Source organism: Squalius cephalus (assembly GCF_949319135.1).
Source record: "Squalius cephalus genome assembly, chromosome: 5".
Taxonomy (NCBI): domain Eukaryota; kingdom Metazoa; phylum Chordata; class Actinopteri; order Cypriniformes; family Leuciscidae; genus Squalius; species Squalius cephalus.
In genome coordinates this window covers 4,144,961-4,169,829 of record NC_137126.1, presented here as the reverse complement: position 1 = coordinate 4,169,829, position 24,869 = coordinate 4,144,961, and the positions used below count along the sequence as shown (strand labels likewise).

General features: G+C 37.0%; 2 protein-coding genes across 3 annotated transcripts in view; both read right to left on the bottom strand.

Moving 5' to 3' along the window:
* LOC307159054 (dual specificity protein phosphatase 14) overlaps positions 1–24,869 on the bottom strand; it is a 77,013-nt gene that overhangs the window by 10,829 nt on the left and 41,315 nt on the right. The gene's annotated exons all lie outside the window — the stretch shown is intronic.
* On the bottom strand, positions 1,936–24,156 carry mapkapk5 (MAPK activated protein kinase 5). 2 transcript variants are annotated; one of them, XM_079872178.1, is made up of 14 exons: positions 23,502–24,156; positions 16,949–17,022; positions 15,708–15,783; positions 15,111–15,208; positions 14,904–15,012; positions 13,748–13,837; positions 13,188–13,283; positions 12,404–12,484; positions 11,307–11,494; positions 10,514–10,634; positions 6,578–6,708; positions 5,808–5,923; positions 3,907–4,011; positions 1,936–3,536 (listed from the first exon to the last, which is right to left on the bottom strand). In XM_079872178.1, exons 1-14 carry the CDS (start codon positions 23,535–23,537, stop codon positions 3,442–3,444), a joined length of 1,416 nt encoding a protein of 471 aa, XP_079728304.1. In that variant the 5' UTR covers positions 23,538–24,156; the 3' UTR covers positions 1,936–3,441. The 2 variants fall into 2 exon arrangements, 1 of the variants encoding a protein (XP_079728304.1); XR_013821333.1 differs by having other exon boundaries at positions 2,774–3,536; positions 5,808–5,885.

Genomic DNA, 24,869 nt, shown 5'->3' with positions numbered 1-24,869 from the left:
GGGAGGAGCGAAACACACAACACTGCTAACACGGCTTTTTTATACAAGGGTTCAACTTTATTGTCATGCTACCAATCGTGATTTGATATTGGCACTTTTAGCTAGAGTTCAGAGACTAGTGAATATAATATTGACCTGGTTAACTGCGATCAAGGCGATAGTGAGCCACACTAAATAAGGAAACTTGAAACTTTGTGATTTGCTGTAAAAGTCTGCACTTATAATTCACATGGTTGTGTTAATAAAAAAGTTGAAAGAATGGTGTGCAGAAACATTATTCTAACCTTAAAAAAAAATTTTAACATGAAAGTGGACATTTTAATGTTCTTGGAATGTTCCTAATAAACGTTCTTTGAATGTTGTATTATTAATAGAAATGTTTGGGGAAAGAACGTTCCAGCAACATTATGCTAACCTTAAGATAACGTTCCAGCAACGTTAAGCAAACTGGACATTTCCATGTTTTTAGGAAATTTCAAATCAACGTTCCCACAACCAAAATGGAATGTTTGGAACACGTAATGTCCAGCAACACACACACTAAATAAGGAAACTTGCAGTTGTCTAGTAGTAGGCCTATGAGTTTATTGTCTGTTATGCAGCAATCACTAAATAGCCTAAATATATTTTCGATACGCCATGGGCATATTAACATTGTGCATGCTTGATATATCAAAAATTAAATATACAATAGCTTGCTCAGGAATAAAGGTAGATCACAGCATTATATAAAACCTAAATTCACTCTAAATCTTGCTTGATAGCCATAGTCACTATAGTTATGTCAGGAGCTTCATAGGGTTTCTCATCATGGATTTTGTTTAAATTTATTTTTTAATACTCGAATTAAACAGCTTGTTTAAACTTGTAACCTGTTAAACTTGAAAGTATCATGCAATCATTTAAGACATTTCTCATAGGCTACTTTTTTTTTTTAGTATAAAGTGTTCTTTAAAATTGTGCAAAAAACCCTCAGGTTGTATAGCTCTGCACGTTTTGTCTTTAATTAACAGACCTGATTCAGATCATTAGGAAAGAGCTCCATGATCAATGATTAAAGTCCCCTTGTGGTGAATAATTTTATCCCTTAAAACTCATCTTTGATCACCAAAATTACATATTTAAACGTTTTTTTTCCTTGAAAAAAAATTCATGCCTTAAAATATCTTGAATGTAACTCGACACCCTTGGCTCATTTAGTATATGTGGTTCTATGAATATGCAAATGAGCCCCGCCTCCACTCACTCAGCGATCCAGTGGTTGATCTGATTGGTTACAGGGTAGTTTGTGACGTCAGAAACACCAGCGGTCTTTGGTTCACTGCAGTTTTAAGAGGAAAATACTCAGCAATGGTGTCGACTTATGCTTTAAGACAAACCATGTGTAAATTCATATTAAAAACACCACAGACAAACAACATTAAAAGCTTGATTTTCACTACAAGGGGACTCGAAGGCCTTTTAAGCCCTTTTTCCTAAAGCTGCATACTTTGATAGAAGGAATAATTTAGTCTTGCTTTTATGCAGCATTAGCTCAGCTGTGTAAAGATGCCTTAATTCACAAAGATCATGCTGTGGTTTCTTGTGAAGTGGTTTACCTTACCTTTATGTCGTTCCAAACCTGTAGCCTATAACTTTTTCTTCTGCAGAACACAAAATAATGATGAGAAATTTGAGAATATTTTTTTGTTCATGCAATGAAAGTCAATTGGATCTAAAACTGGACCCCACTGACTTCCATTGTATGGACAAAAACCACACAGACATCATGTGTGTTTGATAACCGATCGGTGAGATTTGCTGCTTGTTGTCGAGGAGGAGTTGAAAACTTTGACACTTGCTGCTTCCCGTAGTTTGCGTACTTTATCACAGATCAAATACACAGACAAACTGTCAAATATACAGATGTTTTCATGAAGAAACAGAAACCTTTTTCATTGAATACTTTATGTATTGCTCGTTTCCCAGCACTTTGTGTTCAAAGCAGTTAAAACCGAATCCTGCTCGATAAACGCCACTGCTAACTTACTGCTACAAGATCTGAGGAATTTGTACGGCTGTGTCTGAAATCGCCCCCTATACCCTTAAAGCTACACTGTGTAATTTTTAAAGTTGATTCTTAGCAAAAAACACTTTATTCTTTCAAAATGATAAGTGCTCATTAATGTGTAATTACTTCTAACAACTAATCTATTAACAACTACAACTAAGTATTCTCGTAAGCGTAGAATCTGCCATTCATAATACATATGAGCGAGTCGCTCGAATGGCGGAAGCCATGTTGCGCCTCCATCTTGAAAATACATTAGCCAAAGAGGGACATACCTGGAAATTCAAGCTTCTCGTTCTGACACTCCGTGGCACCGTGACGAATGCGAGGGGGAGATTACTCGCGACTGCCGGCAGATTTGAAATAATACGGCCACCGTAGGAGTTAAAACGCCCTCGGAATGGGAGGGGCTAGACAGTAATATTCAGTTGGTAGTCATATACAATTTCACTGCTAGATGAGAGAAAATCCTACACAGTGTAGCTTTAAATACAACATTATTTGAGACGACAGACATTTGTAGAGGTGTCAGAAACCATAGTGGACGTTATCGAGCGAACTCATTCAATCCTATAATGCACCACAATAACGATCGAATGTACAACCGATGCACACTCAACCGCTTGAGAATACCCATAATGCACTGTGAGGGTTGTGCTGAATTAATTCCCGTGACTGATCAGAAGATTTGAGGCAAAGAGGTTAGAAAGTTGTGTTAGTTTTGTACAAAAATATTTATCAGAGGATGCTTACAATAAAATACATTTGTCAGATCAATGATGCGATGAATACTGTAGAAGTTAAAAAAAAGTTCAAAATGGCATGACAGAATTATCACTGTATTCAGTTTGAGCCACATTTAGTCAAACATCATCGGAATTACATTTTCAATAGATTTTTTGCCATTTCATTTGACCCCATTATGGCTTATATATATATGTGTGTTTTTGTGATTGACACAAAAAAGTGTTTTCAGATTTACAATATACAAAATATATTTAATAACCTTATGTAACTGTTTCCCAAACTGTGCATTACATCAATTTAGCTTGTTAAATGTTTTAAACGATCATACAATTATCTTATTTGCATACTTATTAGATGACTGAGAAAATGTCATCTAATATAGACAACATTATGTGCGATCCCTTCCATTTCTATTTCCCCAGAAATGAAAACGCTGCACTGTTTTAAAACACATTTCTTTACTGCAGTCTGTAGTGAAAACAAATCATACCAACAACAACTTGGTTTCAGCTAGAGATAAACAACAGACTACAGCACGACCATGGAAAAAGGTCTGCAATTTAATACAAAAAGATGTTTTGCAATCATATGCCTAATAACAATTATAATGAACAGTACAAAAGTGAGTAAAATGTCAGCACTTGCTATTGGGAGTCTTGTAAATTTGTCTTTTCTTCAATGGCCTGTTTGACAATTTCAGCCAGCTTTAAGCGATCTACTTTGTCTGAAAAAGATCTACCTGTGAAGAAAGAAAAACAGATGATGCTTGATTGATCGGTCAATTCATCCAGAAATTATAGCCATTGAGAATGAATTATGAAATTAATTGGCCAAGGATGGAAAATAATCAAAGAAAAAGCATCATAAACACTTAAAGAATGTATAAAGAAAAAATATAATTAAGATTGTGAAAGAACAGAGATCAGCTCTGATGCTGCATTGCACTGAACCAAATCCTACAACCTAAGCTTTATTTAGTAATTAAAAATAAAATTAGTAATTCAATGAAAGCTGTTGATATGAACACTTACCTCAAATTCACACAATTTCAGTTTACTGTAAAAAGTACTGATCTGACCAACCACAGTGTACTTCTAGTGAACACCTACCATCCCAACTTAACCCTTGCAATCCATCTCGGAGAAGCTTGCAATCTCGATTGAAGCGCCACGCTTCATGCATAACCTCATTTAACTTCTCATCCTCATTGTCACCTGGAAAAACAACAAAAAGATATTGTAAGTAGTAAGTACTACAATTTACTTCATTGTCGGTTGTTTTTTCTTAATAAGGCAGCTTATAGACTCACACACACACACACACACACACACATACACATATACATATATATATATATGGCCAATGACTTAAGAAAATGTACCAGCCATACATTTTGTTTTACCGGCCATGAAACAGTAATGACACCAACATTTTAGATGCCAGTGAAAATTCACAATTCTCCATTCCAGTTTCAATACCACAGCTAAAACTACTAGCCTAACTAATGTAAATTTAAAACATTAAAGACAAGTAAACAGCCAGTAACAAAATAAGAACAAATAATCAAATTACAAGCAAAAGCACAAATTAATACAATGTAACAAAGATACAAATGAAATTTTTTTTTAAAGGTTTTTAGGATTGACGGTAGTTTTCAGGTACAGAAAATGAATAACGTAAGCAAATTCAGTCAAGAGCAGTGAGTGTTCTTTGTTGTCTGATTAACATTAAATCAGCCGGCGGCGAGAGCGTCAAAGTGTCCGGAAGCCATTCATTTTCGAATTTTCCGGCGAGGGTGGCGCGGTGCGTCTTGGACGGCGAGAAGAGTTGAAATCAAGTCAACTTTATGGTAATAAGCTATGACGCGGTTCGGCGGCAACCAGCGGCAACCAATCGGAATGTAGAAGTCCTCCGCCCGAGAGGATACAAGAGCACACAATCCTGTAAACTTTGGTTCCGACCACATTAGTTCCTAAGCAAAATGGAGGAAAAATTAATAATTTCCGTTGCGGGTTTCCCGTTATTGTACGACTTGTCCTTGTTTACATACAGGGACATTAATAAAAAGAACGACGCATGGAACAAGGTGTCTGAAATTGTTGGCGTTTCTGGTGAGTTGCTGATGGGCATTAACGTTATATATTTTCTAGAAAAAAGCGGGAATTGCATGATAACTTTAGCACCATATCACGCAAAACAGTTCTTATTTGCTTTTCGGCCCCTTTAAATAAAGTTTTTACGTAAAAAAATCACGCATTCTAATCTACGTCAGAGCGTCCTCGAATCTTTCTACGGCGTCGATGGCAGGAAAGCGAGAGCGAATTTTGCTGCTCTCGCCGGCGGCGGTGTGAACGTACAGAAACTTTCCACACAGTGTGCGAGTAATGAGTGATTGAGTGTGTGTGCTCTTTTAGGGATCGCTCACGTTGCATCTTTTGCACGCTCAAGTTCATTATTTTAAAAGTAAACGTGTGACAAGCGTCCAGAGTGACGTGATGAAACGAATTTGCGTGAATGAAGCATTTATTTTGTTCTGACGTCACAAACTACCTTGTAACCAATCAGATCAATGAGTGATCGTCAACGAGTGGATCTCTGAGCTGAGTGAGTGAGTGGAGGCGGGGCTCATTTGTATATACATAGAACCGCGTATACTAAATGAGGCAAGAGTGTATAGTTACACTCAAGATTTTTTTTTTTTTTCTTCAAGGGAAAAAATATATCATTTTGGTGATCAAAGATGAGATTTAAGGGATAAAATTATTGACTACAGAGGGACTTTAAATTTCCAGTAGCACTTGAGTTTTTACTTGGGTAGAAATGAAAACATCCACTTGTGTATATTGCTTGTTTTCCTATTTGCGGTTTCTTTATAGCCTAATCTTTGAACAATTATCTTCAGTCTCAGTCTTCTGGAAAGAATAACCTGAGGATTGTAAACACCACATACCAACACTGTCCAGCAGCAGGAGTGTGTGTGTGTGTGTGTATGGAGTGTGTTCATACATACCAGCCTGTGGTAAGATGCACTGTGCGATTACATCCCTTAGTTTTTCCAGAGCCACGTTGGTGTCCTCTGCCTCGTTCTCTGGATCATTGATGAAAAGTTCATCACAAGGTTTGGTGCTGCATGAGGCAGAAATTAAGCATGTATCTATAAGTGAATCCTGTTAAAGGGTTAATTCACCCAAAAACTCAAACTCTGTCATCATTTACTCACCCTCATGTCGTTCCAAACCCATAAGACTTTTGTTAGTCTTCGGAACACAAAGATATTTTTCATGAAATCTGAGAGACTTCTGTCCCTCCATTCACTTTTTGAAAGTCTAATAAAATTATAGAACAAGAAGAGAAGCTCAACCATACTTCCTTAAAAGATCAAACCTCACTGGTTCTCATGTTTTAGCATCCATGACCAAATATGAATGCTGTAAATATTGTTCGGTGATGTGAATAAAAGGCTAAATTAAATCTGCTCATCGGTTAAAGTGATGGTGTCTCTTCAGAAGACTTGAATCAAACCGAGTGCCAGGGGTTTGGTTGCACATTTCAATGAAGGTGTAAAAATCTCTTCATCATAATTTGTGTTCCGAAGATGAATTTAAGTCTTATAGGTTTGGAACGACATGAAGGCGAGTAAATAATGACAGAATTTGCATTTTTTGGGTGAACTATCCCTTTAAGGATTCCCTTTCCCAGCTGGGAAATGAAAACCACTGTCACAACTAGTAATTATTTTCAATTAACTGAACAGTGAGACAGCAAAAAGAAGAGACTCACCCAAGTAGCTTTCTCTTTCTCAAAATGGGGTTGTTCACGGAGTTGAGTGGCTTTAGACTGAGATTGAGGTCTTGTATCCTCATGTTGGCCAGTTGCTCAGCATGTGCCTGTTGGATTCCAGCCACAACTGCCTGAATGAACAATAAATAACTAATATATTTATTATGCACATACAGTAAGAGCATGCATATAAGTAGTGCAGCAGTGGATTCTGATGCATTGCACTGCTTTGTTCAACAGCTCTGAATAAGTTCAGATTTTAACCTCTTCTGCACGACGAGGCACATTTTGTTTTTAAAAATCAAGAGCAAGATAACCTTGAGAACAGCCATTCTGGGTGCTAACCTTTGTAACACTGGAAGTTAATAAACTAAGTTGATCTAAATTGAGCTGAATAATAAGACTTGTCAACTGTAGAGCTGCTTTATTTCTGAATTGAATTAGTTTCAGTTGATGAACTATGCTCAAGTCAGTTAAGTGTTGATTCAGTTCAGTTCAATAACAGTGTTGCACTGTAGAGCTGAAAAACACCTGTATAGTGCAACGGTTGGGTTCCACAAGTAAAAACTCCATTCTTATTCTCCATTGGGAACTTGATGTTTAACAATAACTTATAAACCTTTAAAGTCCGCCCTACTGTGAGCTACGAGGTTGTTAATCGATGGTATTTGCTGCTGTTGAAGCCGTCAGCCATCATTATTTCAGCTTATTTTTTTAAAATAATCTGGTTTAACAGCGTAATTTGCACAATTACCCATGATCACCTCAGTCTAACATCATTGGTTTTTTTTGAGTCTGATTTTCAAATGCCTTTTTGTTTCCAATCAAAGTTTGTAATTTTATGATTCACCTCGTAGCTGGCTGGATTGGTTCATGGCTTATAACGCTTTAACAAAGACTCTTTTGAAACTCCTATGGGAGAAATGAACGGAAAAAATACTTCCGGAACCAACGCCACTGAAAAAGTGGGTGTGCACTAATGCACTTTATTCCACTCAGAGCTGGAGATATAAAAAAGAAGAAGAAAACAAAAAAGCCTTCAGGTCTGATTCCTGCACACACAAAAAATATTGTTGAGCAAATATCAAAGCTTCCACAAAAATCAGAAAGCGCAGATTACCAGGACAATCATATGCTTTATTGTGATGCATTTCATCCATTACTATTCAGCACTATTTCAGTGAGACAACAATTCCCACGATCTACAGCTTAGATTCACTAAAGGTGGAAAGGGTGGCAATAACATGGACGTCCAGTGCAACAGAATCATATGTACAAGTGCACACTGTTTTCATAGAAGTGCAGATGCTACTAATCTAGTAGCCAAACAATGGCAAATCACAACCCAAGATTTAGTGTGGGTGACTGACAATGCATCTAGTGCACAGTACGCATGATGTAAACTTCAATCAAGTCTAGATGTAAAGTCTGAGTACAGTCAAACTTTTGTTTCGTCTGTGCATGTGCCTGAAATTGTTTGCAGTAACCGGCACATTCACTTGGTGGCAAAATCATGGACCGGTCAGACTTTATATTTAGGTGTCTTTAACAACTATGCACTCACAAAAAAAAATCTTGGGTACAGTGTACTTAATGTGTTCAGAACACTTGTGCTGCTACTGAGGTGTGAGATGGGCACGGTTAGGTACAGGTTTGGTGGGAATTATAAAGATGTAAAGACATGCATGTATTTTTTAAAATATAAATACAATATAAAAACATTTATGCACACAATAAGTGCATTGTATCAAATTATAATTTTAAATGTACATACAGTAGTTAAAGACACTTAATATAAAGTGAGACCAATGGGTCATTCATTTCTTTCACAAAGTACTCAAAGATGTAAGAATTGCAATACAAATATAAATAGACACTTTCTTTAAGCTAATTTTCCAACCGTCATTACAACACAAGTGGCAGCAGCAGCACGTCTTTACAAGAAAATCAATAAACCCAGTATATGATGCTTTTTCTTTGTCTTTCAGAGTGGCAGATACTTGCCAAGACTTAAATAGCATAGCTTCTAAAGTTAAGGTGCTAAAGTTCAACTGATTCATTGCCCCTCCCACATTTAAATGTACTAAAATGTTGCTATGTCTGCAATAAGTGTATTAAACAATGGCAGATAGTACTCAACTAAGAAGAAACTACATTTCTGGCTTTTAGGTTGTGTGTTCACACTTGTAGTTTGGTTCTCTCTGGACCAAAAAAAAGAAAATGACACATTTAGTATTGGTTCACTTACCATTCACACTGTCATTCTTTATTTGGCTTTTATGGCGTATATTTTGCGACGGACTTGCATCCAAAACAGTGCTGTGTGCTGGGCTAAATGCACTTGTTGAACAGTTGTGGTCAGAATTACTGGTACCCCTGGTAAATATGATCAAAGATGGCAGTCAAAAAATAAAATAAAAATCTGCATTGTTTATCCTTTCAATCTTTCATTGAAAAAAAGTAAAAGAATTGAAAGTTGGGGAAATCAAATTACGAAATAAATGTTTTTCTCCAAAACATGTTGGCCACAATTATTGGCACCCCTAGAATTTTTTACGCGTAAAATATCTCTGAAGTATATTCCCATTAGTATTTAAAGAATTTTAGCACACCAGGGTGACTAGGAACATGAAATTGTCTAGCTTTGACTTCTTGTTTCACAGGAGTTTAAATATGAGTAAAACCAAAGAATATAGTTCTGATGTGCAGCAAAAGATTGATAAGTTTCACAAAATAGAAAGTGGCTGTAAGAAAATAACTAAAGCACTGAAAATTCCCATTTCCACCATCAGGGCAATAATTAAGAAGATCCAGTCAACTAAAGATGTTTCGAATCTGCCTGGGAGGGGACATGCGTTTATCTCATCCTAATGAATGGTGAGGAGGAAAGTTTGAGTGGCCAAAGATTCTCCAAGGATCACAGATGGAGAATTGCAGAGTTTACTTGAGTCTTGGGGTCAGAAAGCGTTAAAATAAAACGCTTTTTGGCAGCAAACCCACCAGATGCGTTTGGTGCAAAACAGGGATAAAAAGTACCCCATGCCCACGATATACTGCTGGATCTTTAATGTTGTGGGCCTATTTTTTGCTGGAGGTCCTGGACAGCTTGTTCAGATACATGGTATCATAGATTCTATCAAATAAATAAAAAAATCTATGGTTAGATCTTCCATCAGGACAACGATCTGGAGAGATTCTGTATGGAGGAATGGTCTCTGATCTCTCGTCAGGTGTTCTCCAAACTCACCAGGCATTATAGGAGAAAACTCAGAGCTGTTATCTTGGCAAAAGGAGATTGCAAAAAGTATTTAATAAAAGGGTGCCAATAATTGTGGCCAACGTATTTTGGAGAAAAGCATTCATTTCATAATGTGATTCCCCCCCACTTTCAATTCTTTTACTGCAATGAAATGTTAGATTTTTGCACACTTTTTGAATGAAAGATCAAAAGGAAAAACAATGCAGGTTTATTTTTTACAGCCATCTTTGATCATATTTACCAGGGGTGCCAATAATTCTGACCACAACTGTGTGTGTGTGTGCATATGATGGTATTTTACCAGCTAAGAACTCACAAAGAGCTTATAAAATGTGTAAAGGAGTAAAAACAGCATCAGGAATCCCTCCGTCACACACAAATGAAGATCTGCTACGAGGAGATGCGGTTCTTGAACATTCTGTCCTGTATAGGGTCGCATCTTGTCTTTGGTCCGTGTTGTGTTCATATTTCAGTCAAACTTCATAACTTCAGAGATCGTTTGGAAGCGGACCGAGACACTGATCCGCTTGTTTGATGCGCACCAGGGTTCAGGTGGCAGCGTCACACTTATTCAAATGAACCGCACAAACAGAGCAATTGCACCAGAGTTTGTTTTAATCAAACTAAACCTGCCAAGTGTGAACACACCCTAAATCTGGTCTTTCTTTGGAGCTCACCTTGTCCATCATCATTTGAGCAGAGGGAAGCACATTGTCCAGTGCCTCAGTGCAGTTGAGCCAGGGATGGGCTAATACTCCCTCTATGGTTAGTCTCTCCTCCGGCTTTACTTTAAGTAGCCTTAATGCAACACAATATGTTAGATCTTCTTGTTTCTACAAAATGTGAGAAACAAAGCATTGGCTTACACCACTAAAACTGAGTAACAATATCTCTCATTTTACACAGTTACTTTATTGCACTCTGGATCTCTTATTCCTTTTCATTCGGTTGAGGCCAGATTATTTCTCCCTCAAAACGATGACTTTAACAATCTCGACTGAGAATTAAGATGCAAGCAGCAGCATCACAATTACTTACGACTTTTAACCAATAAGTGGTGCAGTCAACTAAACTGATAAGGGTATTCTGCCAATGACAAAGTCATGACACGTACTGTATGAAGGATTTTGTCAGTAGACTTGAACTCGATCACAGAACTCGGCGTGACAAGGAATCAAAGGGAAAAATCTATTGTTTTTACACCCTTCAATTCAAAAGTTATTTCCTACAATGTGTGTGAAAACCTGAACTGTTAGTGGCACTAGAGGATTTGAGAAACTGACATTAAAATTAGCAAAAAAAGATTTTAAAATCCACCCTGATAATTGTGCCAAATTTCAGAACATTTTTTTTTATTTGCTGCCATTGACTCCCAGACAGAAAAGTAAAAGATTCAATACACGTTTTGGCACTTGAATACGGAAGAAAATACGCTTCAATAAAATAGAGCGTAAATGAAAAGACACTCACTTGCGGACAATGTCCTTGGCCATTTCAGATATTTGACTCCACTCCTCCTCTGGGAAGTCAAAGCTGCCCGTCATGATTTTTTTGCGCATGTCTTTTGGGATGGTGCGGCTATGGTGTTTGGAGTAAAACGGAGGATATCCGCAGAGCATTACGTAGACGATCACCCCCAAGGACCACAGGTCACAGCTCTACGAGCGAAAATGAAAATGAAGTAAGGAGCTAGCAAGCTAAACACCTTCAGCCAATAAAGTCTTGTGAACAAAGACTGCATGAGTAGACCATCGCAGTCCAAAAGTGAGACATTTTTAAGCTTGATATTATGAGCTACACATGAAACTGTGGTGACAAACAGACTTTGTATATTAATGAGAGAATATCCTTGGTTTAGACATTGACTGGGGGTTGTTGAAAATGATTATCTAAAAGATCCAAAGGACCAAAAAAAAGCTTTCAGTAGCAAAGCTATTTTATTTATGAATTCAAAGGCCATTGACTGAAAACTTTATTTATATAAATTCTCTGCCTCTATAATTGTTGTAGGAGCAGCCTAAATGCTTGTTTATAATTGCGAGTTACTGTAAGTGATAATGACCACCACTGAAAATGAAATCCAGATATTTTCAAAGGGTTAAAAAACTGTACAGTAAGAATAAGATAGTGGGCAAGAATTTGAAGATTTGCTCTGTCACTAAAAAATGACCATCAAGTCAGTTGTCTAATTATAAATAGTGAAATATAATAAAAAAGATTGAATTTTAGAACTATATTTTAGTTTAGGCTTTTTTTGTGTATTTTTAGGGGAAGTTTATTATGAAAAATGCACTAAAATACTTTATTTCTTCATGAAATATATATTTTCCAAAACATTTTACTCACTGCGAAAAAAATAGTTTTCCAAATTTGAGGTTGATATCTCAAAAAATTCGCTTTCAGTAAGATTTTATTTGGGGGCAGTACCAAAAGTTTCCAGCTTTTCCAAATTTCGTACCATTACAAAACTCTAGAAAGCCGAAGCATAACATTTTCCATTCAAAAGCAACCGATGAGCACCTGAGGGTTAAAGAACAAGCCATAAAACTGAGAAGCATAAGGTATACCTTGTTGTACGTGTAAGGGGTGGGTGAGGTAGGTATAATTCCAGACTTTTCTTTCTGGTGCCGTCTTTGTGCCTCCAGCACCTATTAAAGAAGGTTAGATCACATTCGTCACATAATAAATATGTTTTGTGCTGTTTATACGTGCGTTTATTCTGAAGAGACACACAATTAAATATGATAATCGCTTTATATGATGATCAGATTTAATCACATGTAAACAGTGCACATGCATAAAGCACAAACATGGTAAATTGAAGCAAACTTGATTGACAGGTATCGACTGCTGTGAAAATGACCACAGACGACATCAGTATTAATATTACTGTAATATTCTTGTTGCTAGGACTGTTTCATATGTTTCAATAGCAGACCAATTATTCTTTAGAAGAGGCCTTAAAATAATACATTTTTAACTCAAATCAATATTTTATTTCTACATAACGATTAGGTAAATAGCCAACTAATAAGTAGGATAATACAGCTAGTCAGTCATTAATAAACATGCACTTCTTTATAGAGATCACATTATTTTGCAATAATGACCAGCTGATTCTCTTATTACTCCATCATGAATAGACATTGTTGATGTGTAAACATGAGGAGACACGTGTTTATATTCATTCCTGTGACGTTTTTCCAGCCTATGTAGTTAAATTAAATTGGACCAGGCAGGAAGTTTTGAATTCAACTATTAAGGAAATGTGAATTGATGATACAGTATGATCCCTTTAAAAGTAAAGAGTTAAGAACGGTTTACATCTATAAGAGGTCAGTGAGGTCTTACCTGCGGTGCTACATAGTATGGAGTGAACTGTGGGGTCATTAAATCACCTTGATCGATTTTGGCAAAACCAAAATCACACAGTTTAACAGGGGCGTCCTGATGGGGCACAAGAAACAGGACTCAAAATATAATACCGGAAAATGTCCTTACTGATTATTGGAATAACTTGCTTAATTCAGAACAATCTCACAGTTAGAAATAATTTATGGGATGAGGATTAATTTTTATTTTATTTTATATAGGTTAGGATTGTAACAACACATGCATTCTGGAAATGAAAAATGGATTGTGATATAACATGTTATATAATGAGTTATCTATCAATATCTCTATTTCTGACCAACAAAATAACAGTGGTAAGATGAATTATTAATGTAGTTGGCAATATTAATGAGCTACAAACACTACATATTAAATCATATGCATTTAAAACATATCAATAGTTTATTTTTTTATAAGCAGCATTTCTATTCTGGTGTCAGAAATGACCAAGACCATCCCTGGGGTGTAACAATTCATGAATGAATGGATTAAAATATTATTCAGGTTTCAGGTCTTACCAGGGAATTATCCTTGAAGAGCAGGTTCTCCGGTTTCAGGTCTCGATGTGCAATATTTAATGAATGACAGTGTTGCAATGCAAGGCTTATCTGTAAAAATGACAAAAGTTTCGTCAAACTAATTAATACAAATGTGGGTCATTCAATTTAGTGCATTTTAAGTCTCCAGTGCAAGTTATGATGTTTATAATGTTCCATTTCAATAATAATTTTAATAAGTCAGCCAAAAAGAAGAGACTATTTATAATAATGTAAATGAAAGTAATATTGGAGTTATTTAAGGCCTGTTCACACCGAGAATAGTTCACACCAATAACAATAAGGACAACTATGACGATAACTACAGTAGTCAACATTTGAAGAGGATCAAAACCTTTCATTAAAGTTATACATGAATTTTGAACAATACCTGTTCTTGTCTTTAATGAACTTTTTTGATCCACTTCAAATGTTGACTACTGTATATAAGCGTCTACACCAACGCATGAGACCGTTCTGTTCATTATAACTGCATTAAATGTCATTAAATGCTCAAGCTCTTTAAAGCAGGGTGGATTCTGATTGGCTGTCAATGTTTTTATCGTTCATCAGCTGGAAAAAAAAAATCAATCTGAAAGGGATTCCAACGATATTGTTTCTCTGTGTCGTTATCGTTAATATAGTTGTGGTGTGAACTCTGCTATTCTTTTACATTTAGAATGATGTTCAAAACTATTAGGGATGCACAATATATATCGACCACATATCGATATCGGCCGATAAATGGTGGATTTTTAATGTTAACGTTATCGTTCCGATAAGAAACTTTGTCCGATATATTAAAGCCGATAGATAATGGATTATTTACTTCAGCTCTTCAGGCTCTCAAAGTATATAAAAATTTGAAATTTAGATTTATCGGCCAATATAGCGGTTATCGGCTTTAAAATGTAAAGAATTATCGTTATCGGCCAAAATTTTCTTATCAGTGCATCACTAAAAACTACATTTATCTTTATCGTTATAGTATCATCCTCGTGTGAACCTGTACTGCTCTGTGTGCGCACATTATTTGTGCACATAATTTTTTTTCTTTTAAATAATAATAAAATATATCAGAATTGAGCACTAAGGCTTGCAGTGTGAACGTAGCCTATAGGGACTATCATTGCTGTACCTGTTTCGTGACCTGGCTGGCCATCTTCTCTGTAAAGTGCTTGTGCTGGCTGATTCTGTGGAACAACTCACCGCCTTCCATCATTTCCATGACAATCAATAACCTTGCCCTTTCAAAAAGAGGTAAAGAAAACAGATTATTTATATTTGTAGGTAGTTAGATCATTCGAAACATTGTCTTAAAACTGTACATGTTGGACTCCACTACCTTGGACTGGATTCATGAGGAAACTGTACACTGTTGGCATACACCTCAATTATTTTAACAATGTTGGTGTGAGAGGCACACATCATATGAAGCCGAACCTGCAAATAAACAAAAATAAAAGAATCATAGCAGAGAATTTTAAGATGTTCTGTAAAGTCTGAAATGTCAAATTCAACCTCATGGCTTCTGCTAGAGACAGATGGATGCTGTTATTAAAGGGATAGTTCACTTTAAAATGAAAATTAAGTTATTTACTAAGAAAATTAAATCATTGTTGTTCTAATGTCGTATGCCCTTCTTTCTTCAATGGACCACAAAAGGAGAATTTATAAAAGGATCATGCTGATTCTTTTGCATCTTTTTTTTTTAAAGCTCAATGCTGGTCAGTATTCACTGCCATATGAACATAAAAAAAAAAAAAAAAAAAAAAATTTGGTCAAAAGAAACAAGGGTGTTCGACATTAGAACACCACCAGGGTGAGTAAATGATGACCTAATTTTCATTTTAGGGTGAACTATCCCTTTAACCTCTAACATGAAAAGAAAGACAAGTTCTTCAAATAAAAGAAATCAAATCATGCACACAGTGCTCACTACCTCATTGCGCGCTTTGGGTCTGTCAATCAAGATCTTTAGGGCAAACCGTTCTTGTGTTGACTTCTTCACACATACCCTGAAAAACAAACAGCAATTCATCAGTTAATGTCTTAACCCTGTAAAGCCTGACATATGAAATAAATAATATATTTTTTTAACACTTTTAGACAACAAAAAAAAGTTTGCATTTGTGTTTTTTCTTAAGTATCGTATTTAATAAAATTGAGTCTCATTTAAGGTCCGATATAGAATATGAAGCTGAAACTCAAGGAGGAAAAAAATAACTCAATATTATTCAGAGGCCCAAACTGAGCAAAAATATGAGATTTGGTGCAGCTGCTGATATTTATATGGCAAAAAGGTAAGATAAAATGTTGTACTAAGTCACACATAACAAAATAGCAGCAACTTATATCAGTCGTCACTTTATCTGACAATAATATATCTTAGTAAGATGATATTTAAATGTTCAGTTTTATGATCAAAGCGCTGTAGTTTTAAAACAATGCAATGCAATACAATGATGATTGAGAGATGAACAAATAAACCCTCCTCAAAAGCCTGATGATCATGTCTGATACTATGTTTCTAAAAACTGATAAAGGACTGGCTTCAGTAAAGTTAGTGTTCATCTTGAAATATTGCTAACATACTTTAGATTAGTGTCCAATTCTCACTATTAACTGCGACTTTTGCCTTAATAAACTCCTTATTACTGCTTATTAATAGTTAGTAAGGTGGTTATTAAGTTTAGGTATTGGGTAGGATTAAGAGATGTAGAATATGGTCATGCAGAATAAGGCATTAATATGTGCTTCATAAGTACTAATAAACAGCTAATATCATAGTAATATGCATGTTAATAGGCAACTAGTTAACAGTGAGAATTGGACCCTAAACTAAAGCGTTACCAAAAGTTATTCTTACGTTATAAAAATCAGTAAAGATTTCACAGCAAAAACACATGTAAACCACGAGCTGAAGGTGGACATTTTTATATTTAGCAAAACTTCTTTCTTTCTTCTCAGAGCGGTGCTAATTATGATTTCAGTCATCCAAAACCATTTTGGCTTAACTTTGAAAACACACACCTACATTCACAGTGGGAAAGAGGCTAATAACTACATCTGCTAGTGGAGGTTTATGGTGTTTACAGGAAAACACATACAACTCTTTGCCTGAGTTATTTTACACAAATATGACTTTACAATATACCCTTCAAACTGGGCATAACCGCATACCTCACAGGACCACTGATCCCAGCTCCCAGCTTCTGTGTCCAGTTGATGTTATACTCTTCCAGGATGGATGTTTCCTATAACAAGAACACACAGAGCATTCAGGAACAGTTCACAATAGTACAAATAATTATTATATATTATGCATTACATATAATTGATGGTTTTCCTTAAGTAGTAATTGTTTCGAAATGGATGGTTTCTGCATTGGGAATCATGATGTAGCATCTGGACCAATCAGACACACACAATTATTCATTATATTTAATGAATAATCCAACAGACGCCTCAAGACCGTAACAAGCAAAGGTCCAAGCAGGCGCCGAGATGTCTACTCTTCCACTGATCATTATCAGCTTTTTCCCCCTGGCTGACACCAGTCCATCAACTCGTGGACCTCAGAGACTCCAGGTGGGGGAAGGTGGCCACAAGCAAAAGCACAGGCCATAGAAAAGACACACAAGGCCCATAAAAAATGACTGCTTTCCATTAATTCATACGCAAACCATCTATGAATGAACATGCATATCTCCAGGACATTGTGTGTAAGATTATCACTGTCTTTTGTATTGTATACCGTTTTGTGCATGCTTTATGATAGAACCACTTGTTAATGTAGCCTCATCTATACCAAGCTTCCTATCAAAATAATCCTCATTTAATGCCCTACACATTGGTGTACATCAGTGGTTCTCAACTGGTTTGACCCTAGGACACACATTTTCCCATGGGCATTAGGCTGCGACCCGTGTTTTTAGAAGTTTTTTAAAACTAATTACTAAATATATATACAGTACTGTGCAAAGGTCTTAGGCATGTTAATATATATAATAATATATAATAATATTAATAACGTCTCCAAGACGCTTGAAGAAACCTTCCTGCAAAGCTACAGGACTGTGAAAAGCACTGGCACTTGTGTTAAAATGCTGTAAAAAGTGAGAATGCTTTCAAAAATAAAATCACAAATTGAATTTATTTATGATTTAACTTCTATTAACTAATTCAAATCAATATATGGTGTAACGACCCTTTGCGTTTAAAACGGCTTTTGTCCAGGTACACTTGCGCATAGTTTCTCAGGTAGCTTTGCAGGAAGGTTTCTTCAAGCGTCTTGGAGACGTTCCCGCAGTTCTTCTGGATTTAGTCTGTCTCAGTTTCTTCTGTTTCTTCATGTAATCACAGACGGACTCGATGATGGTGAGATCAGATCATACCGGCTGTTGTCAGACTCCTTGTGCATACACAAATCTCACTGGATTATTACAATAAATGGCGAAAAGAATGTTTGGAAATGTAAATGATATTTCCTACTGACACACTACAGCAAAAGATATGAATAACTGACTTAAAACCATTTTTTTTGGGGGGGGGGGGGGGGGGGGAGATATTAACATGCCTAAGACTTTTGCACAGTACTGTATATATAAATTATTATAAAACAAGTACCATCCCACCTAACTAAAAGCAATTAAACAGCAGTCGCAAAGTAGCTTTTTTGTTAATACAATAAAGGTAAGTTGGTATGAGCCACAATAGTCATTTAAAAACATACGCAAAAAAATAAATAAAGTGGTATTTTATCATGGTAAATACACAATACTAGCATGAACTGTTAATAAAACATATGGACACTGATCCTGATAAAGGTAATGAACCTCAAACCTGCTTCCTTCACAGCTAACACGTAATTTATTGGTACTTTCTAATTGACAACTGCGATGTTGTACAAGTTACGAAAATTAAGTTATAATAGAATACACTGACATGTAGCCAGACAACATCTCTGAATCAGGCACTCACTGTTTACAGAAGTCTGACAAAAGAGTAAAAACAGCTTTTACGCACATCTTTCAAAATAAAAGTCTTGATTCAGAAAAAAAAAAAAAAAAAAAACACGTTTCTTTGACCAAACCACCAGTTGAGAAACACTGGTGTACTTCACCTCCTCATAGCAAGCGTTGTATTCTTGTTATGTTAATTCGTAATTAATTTAAAGTAAATTAATTCGTCAAGTATGAAAGGACACAAATTGCCAGCCCACTCTAATATGCAAAACACCATGCTCAAAGACAAAGGGTCATAAACTTTTCCTTCGAAAGTTTAAGTTAACATTGGCTCACTGACCCCCTGGAGGAGAGACCTCCACAGAAGTTAAAGGTCACTGTCCCAGTGACCCTTCTCCTCTTCCTCCTCCTCCCGGTTGCTGTTCGTGTGAAAAGAGTGGAGACATCCAGTCCGACTGCGGGACCTTTCCCCCGGAGCGCAGCCGGAGGGGCCTCAAGTTACAACCATTGTATCTTCCTCGACCATTACAGAGTCAAACTCACAATGCAAGTTCATCATCATTGATCGCAACTTCAACACCATCGACTTGCTGAGCCATCGAGACTTTCTCCTGAGATTGCATCCGGACGCCTGTTCAACGGCTAAGGCGTTGCAAGTATCGTATGATGCGATCACAGATACATGCTAAGAAAGAGTTATTTTTCTGTGGCCACAGAATTGATAGATGATCAATACTGAGCGGTCGCTGAACAAACAGATTCATTGATTGTAGTATTAATTAAGATACATCAAGATAATTCGATAACTGATCCAAATATTTATAATTAAAGGAGAACTCGGCAACTCTAGCGAACTCTAGTCACTTCTTCGCTGATTTTTCCTTTTGTTGTCGCATGTTTTCCCCACGAGCTCCCCCTACAGCTGTGGGGGGGGCGTATATTTCACAACACGGACGTAAAAAACTCACTTAAGTTGCGGCGGCCTCCTCCCCCTCTCTACCGCTGTTCATGTGCGTTTGTTTTGATCGGAGCAAGCCAACTGTATCGTGTGGAGCTATGTCTACCGAGGTGGGTAATCTGGTAATACATCATACATGCGTGTGTGTTTATGTCGAATTGCCGTAAAGCAATTCGTGTTTCGCGCTCGTTCTCGTTCTCTCTTCTCACGAGACTTCCAATTTCTATCTTGCCGGGACGGTAGTCCCCAAGTTGCAAGGTTGGTTTTCCGCCTGGGAACGCTGGGGGGAGCGGGGAAAGTCACCAGTGTCACCAGAACAGGTTGTTTAACCATCCAAATGAATTCTAGACAGTTTTATTAAGTTAAAAAAGTTACCAAGTTCTCCTTTAATTATAACAAGAAGTTGATTATTCATTCATATTTCCCTTTTGAACTTATTTGCTGCAATGAGATCCTGCTCAAAACCAAAAAAAGAACCAGTAATCTAAAAGTAATCGAAGTTACCTAAAGGTTTGTTACTAATTACAATTTGTCGTCATGCAATTTGGAATAAGTAACAAACTACAATTTGTAAGTAATCTACCCAGCATAGGTCTTTTCAACCACACAGTATCATTATTTCCGTTACAAAAAACAAACAAACAAAAAAAACAATTAGCCAACTAAACAAAAAGTTTATAGTCTGGATATAAACACTGATGTCTACGGTAGCGATTAAAATAGAGTAAATCACCTTTTGAAAGTAACTTGATGCTTCAAATAAAGATTACATTGTTACACCAGTAGGTGGCGACAGGTGACTTAAAAAATGTAGCCTATTTGTCATTGAATCATTCACTCGTTCAAAAACACTGATTCATCCAGTAATGAAACAAGTGAAGTATTTATAAGTGAGTCACTGAATCATTCATTCAAACCAATAACATTTTTTTGAATTCAAATTATGTTTTAAATAGACCGCATATAGACTTGACAATGTAGACTACTAACAAAAGGAATTAACATTTTGTCAGAACAAGTAGTAAATTACAGTACATATCATTTTGTTCAGTTGTGTATTCAGAATCGTGGGAGAATCGTGATCACTCACCTAAAAGGATTATTAGGAACACCTGTTCAATTTCTCATTAATGCAATTATCTAATCAACCAATCACATGGCAGTTGCTTCAATGCATTTAGGGGTGTGGTCCTGGTCAAGACAATCTCCTGAACTCCAAACTGAATGTCAGAATGGGAAAGAAAGGTGATTTAAGCAATTTTGAGCGTGGCATGGTTGTTGGTGCCAGACGGGCCGGTCTGAGTGTTTCACAATCTGCTCAGTTACTGGGATTTTCACGCACAACCATTTCTAGGGTTTACAAAAAATGGTGTGAAAAGGGAAAAACATCCAGTATGCGGCAGTCCTGTGGGCGAAAATGCCTTGTTGATGCTAGAGGTCAGAGGAGAATGGGCCGACTGATTCAAGCTGATAGAAGAGCAACTTTGGCTGAAATAACCACTCGTTACAACCGAGGTATGCAGCAAAGCATTTGTGAAGCCACAACACGCACAACCTTGAGGCGGATGGGCTACAACAGCAGAAGACCCCACTGGGTACCACTCATCTCCACTACAAATAGGAAAAAGAGGCTACAATTTGCACAAGCTCACCAAAATTGGACAGTTGAAGACTGGAAAAATGTTGCCTGGTCTGATGAGTCTCGATTTCTGTTGAGACATTCAGATGGTAGAGTCAGAATTTGGCGTAAACAGAATGAGAACATGGATCCATCATGCCTTGTTACCACTGTGCAGGCTGGTGGTGGTGGTGTAATGGTGTGGGGGATGTTTTCTTGGCACACTTTAGGCCCCTTAGTGCCAATTGGGCATGGTTTAAATGCCACGGCCTACCTGAGCATTGTTTCTGACCATGTCCATCTCTTTATGACCACCATGTACCCATCCTCTGATGGCTACTTCCAGCAGGATAATGCACCATGTCACAAAGCTCGAATCATTTTAAATTGGTTTCTTGAACATGACAATGAGTTCACTGTACTAAAATGGCCCCCACAGTCACCAGATCTCAACCCAATAGAGCATCTTTGGGATGTGGTGGAACGGGAGCTTCGTGCCCTGGATGTGCATCCCACAAATCTCCATCAACTGCAAGATGCTATCCTATCAATATGGGCCAACATTTCTAAAGAATGCTTTCAGCACCTTGTTGAATCAATGCCACGTAGAATTAAGGCAGTTCTGAAGGCGAAAGGGGGTCAAACACAGTATTAGTATGGTGTTCCTAATAATCCTTTAGGTGAGTGTATATAAAGTGATTCTCAATTTACCCAGAAGCCTCTCTACTCAGTACTTAAAGGGGTGGTATAATGCCCTTTTCAGAAGATGTAAAATAAGTCTATAAATAATGTCTCCAGAGTGTGTATGTGAAGTTTTAGCTCAAAATATCCCACAGATATTTTTATATAGCATGTTAAAATTGTCACTTTTTGAGTGCTAGCAAAAACGCATCGTTTTTGTGTCTGTCTCTTTAAATGCAAATGAGCTGCTGCTCCCGGCACAGGGGGCGGAGCTTCAAGAGCTCATGTCCTTTTACCTCACACTAACATGCACTGAACATTTCAAAACTTTTAGCCTTTTATGTTCAAACTGGAGTCAGACAATGATGGAGAGACTCAAGAAGAAGTGACAACATGTAGAAGCAACAGAATGATTAATTGATGAATTTTTGTAGCTGATGTGTAGTTATCTTCTAGTCATTGATTAGCATATTCTGTCTTGATAATCTATAAATCGTGTGCCGGGGGCGGGGTTTATGTAAATATTAGGGTTTGTGATGTCACTAACCTGGGAGGAATGTGGTGTAGTCTCTACCAGCCGTTTGTTGTAGTCCTTAAAAAGCAATTTCTTTAAAAGCAAATATCTCCCTTTGCTTTGAACTTTGAGCGTTGTAACTTTGCAGATGTTGTTAATGCTCAAACAGCAACATTACACACTAACTAAAGTTAGAAAAGTGAAATCATGATCAACCACCCCTTTAAAGGTAGAGTTGGCAATTTTAGAGCAGCTGATTTTGAAATCATGAGATCCCACCCTCCTCCCTTCAGAGCGTCTACAAAGCCACGTCTCCTTCAAACACATGAATGCACACATCAGAGTGCAGCAACAGTTTTTCGGTCCTGAGACTTCCACAGATATATGTCCAAGTTTTAATATTTAGACCACGTCTATTATTGATTGCTATCAGGATGTGAAGATCGCTTCAACTAGTATAACAAAAAAAAAAAAAAAAAAAAAAAATTGCCTACCCTACCTTTAATTGTATGATCACACTATGAAAAGGACGCTTGTACTAATATAGCAAATTCAGGTATACATGTACTAATTCATTAACTTTAAATGTCACTAATGACAAACCTACTCCCGTTATAATTAAAGGCGAGTGGCGCCACCGTGCGTCTCAGTGATGCACTGCAGTGAACATGACCTCAGATGACATCAACATACTGTGATATTCTGACTGCAATACTACAACAGTGTGGGTCTTGTTACTGGGATTTTTTAGTTCATTACATTTTTTTTTTAAGTGGAATCTTTAAGATAATACACAGATAAACAATTTGAACTCAAATTGATGTCATGTCAATGTTCTGATTTATTTATTTTGGTTAGTAGCCGTGTGACATGCAAGACAATGTACAGACAGCAGTTCATTAGTGGAACTCGCCATTTAATGGAAATAGTGTTATTAGAAGTTACAGAAATGGAAAGACTGAACTGTTTACTTTTTGTACACTGATTATCCAGCTTACCTTAATGAACCTGTCCACGATGGTGTCCTCGGACATGATGTTGATCGTGATCTTCTCTTTCTGGCTTCAACAGGCTCGTACAGGAGCGATCTTTAACCCAAATCGTGATGTTGAACGAAGTCTACTAAGCGCTAAGATGCCGTCTCATGTATTATTCCCATGCTGTCCGATGAACTTTTGAACACCAGAGCTTTTCTTCGTCCGAACTGGCATTAAATGTCAAACTCCACAAGACAGAAGGAAAGGCTATGCGTGTTCGGCTAACATCTTACACATTCACAGGCAAAAGTACCGCAGACTAGCCAACGTTGAAGCTACTGTCCCTCCAACCAGTATTAACTACACTGTTGTTGACAACTGAGCAACTAAACCGATGAAGGACAAAAAAAGAGGTAAAGGTAATGCTTATTAGAAGCAGCTAGCTATGTAGCTTGAGTTCACAGCAGATGCTAATTCTCGCACTCATCACGTCTCACGCGCGTGCTATCTCTGATAACGTCGCTGGCCTGTCCAGGGTTCAGCGCTTTACAGTGTTTTGAAAAGCACCATAGAGACCAAATACTATCTTGGGGTTGTTTGCTAATGTGCTAGTGCTACCTTTGATCCAAAGCTGAGAAAGATTGTTCTTCTTTATTACACGCCACATTCTGCAAGCAGCGATACAGGCGCGTTCCGCCCCCTAGCGGAGAGGAGCGCGGGCTTTCACGGACTGTGGTGATGACGCGTTTTAACGGTAATCAGCATCGTAAATCCTGTTTTTTATAATAATCAACATAATCAATATAATCCATTTTTTGTTTTTAATGTATGTACATTTATAACACTATACTTTATATTATATTACCTTTGTATCCAAAAAAAAAAAAATAAAATAAAAATAAAAATAATTAAAGTCACCATGAAATCAAAATTTAAGTTATGTAGCCCCGCCCCTTTTCAGCGCTGCGCCCGTTGTCTTTTGACTTCCGGTCTGTATTTTCCAATGGTATTTTCACAGCGATCTTGCGTATTTATGAATGAACGGCTCTTTTAAAATCTTCCCGGTCTACCGACATTTGTTAAGACATCTGCTTTAAACATTACAATCCTCGTGATAACTTTCGTTAACTTTACATTAAGCAAATCCACTTCAAAAGCTAATTACTCCTGGACAGCAATGTCATAGAGCGACTGCAAAAACGGAAGTTCAAAGACAATATTCTAAAGATGGCGGCGCCCTAGTTTCTCTGGCGCATAAGGTCGTAGTTTTAATATGTTGGTCTTACTGACTGTTATCTATAAGCTAGTGTGTTCTAAAACATTGACAAAATTCGCATTTAGAAGATATAAGTATTCAAAACAGTCTCTCACTTCCGCCAATACGGATCA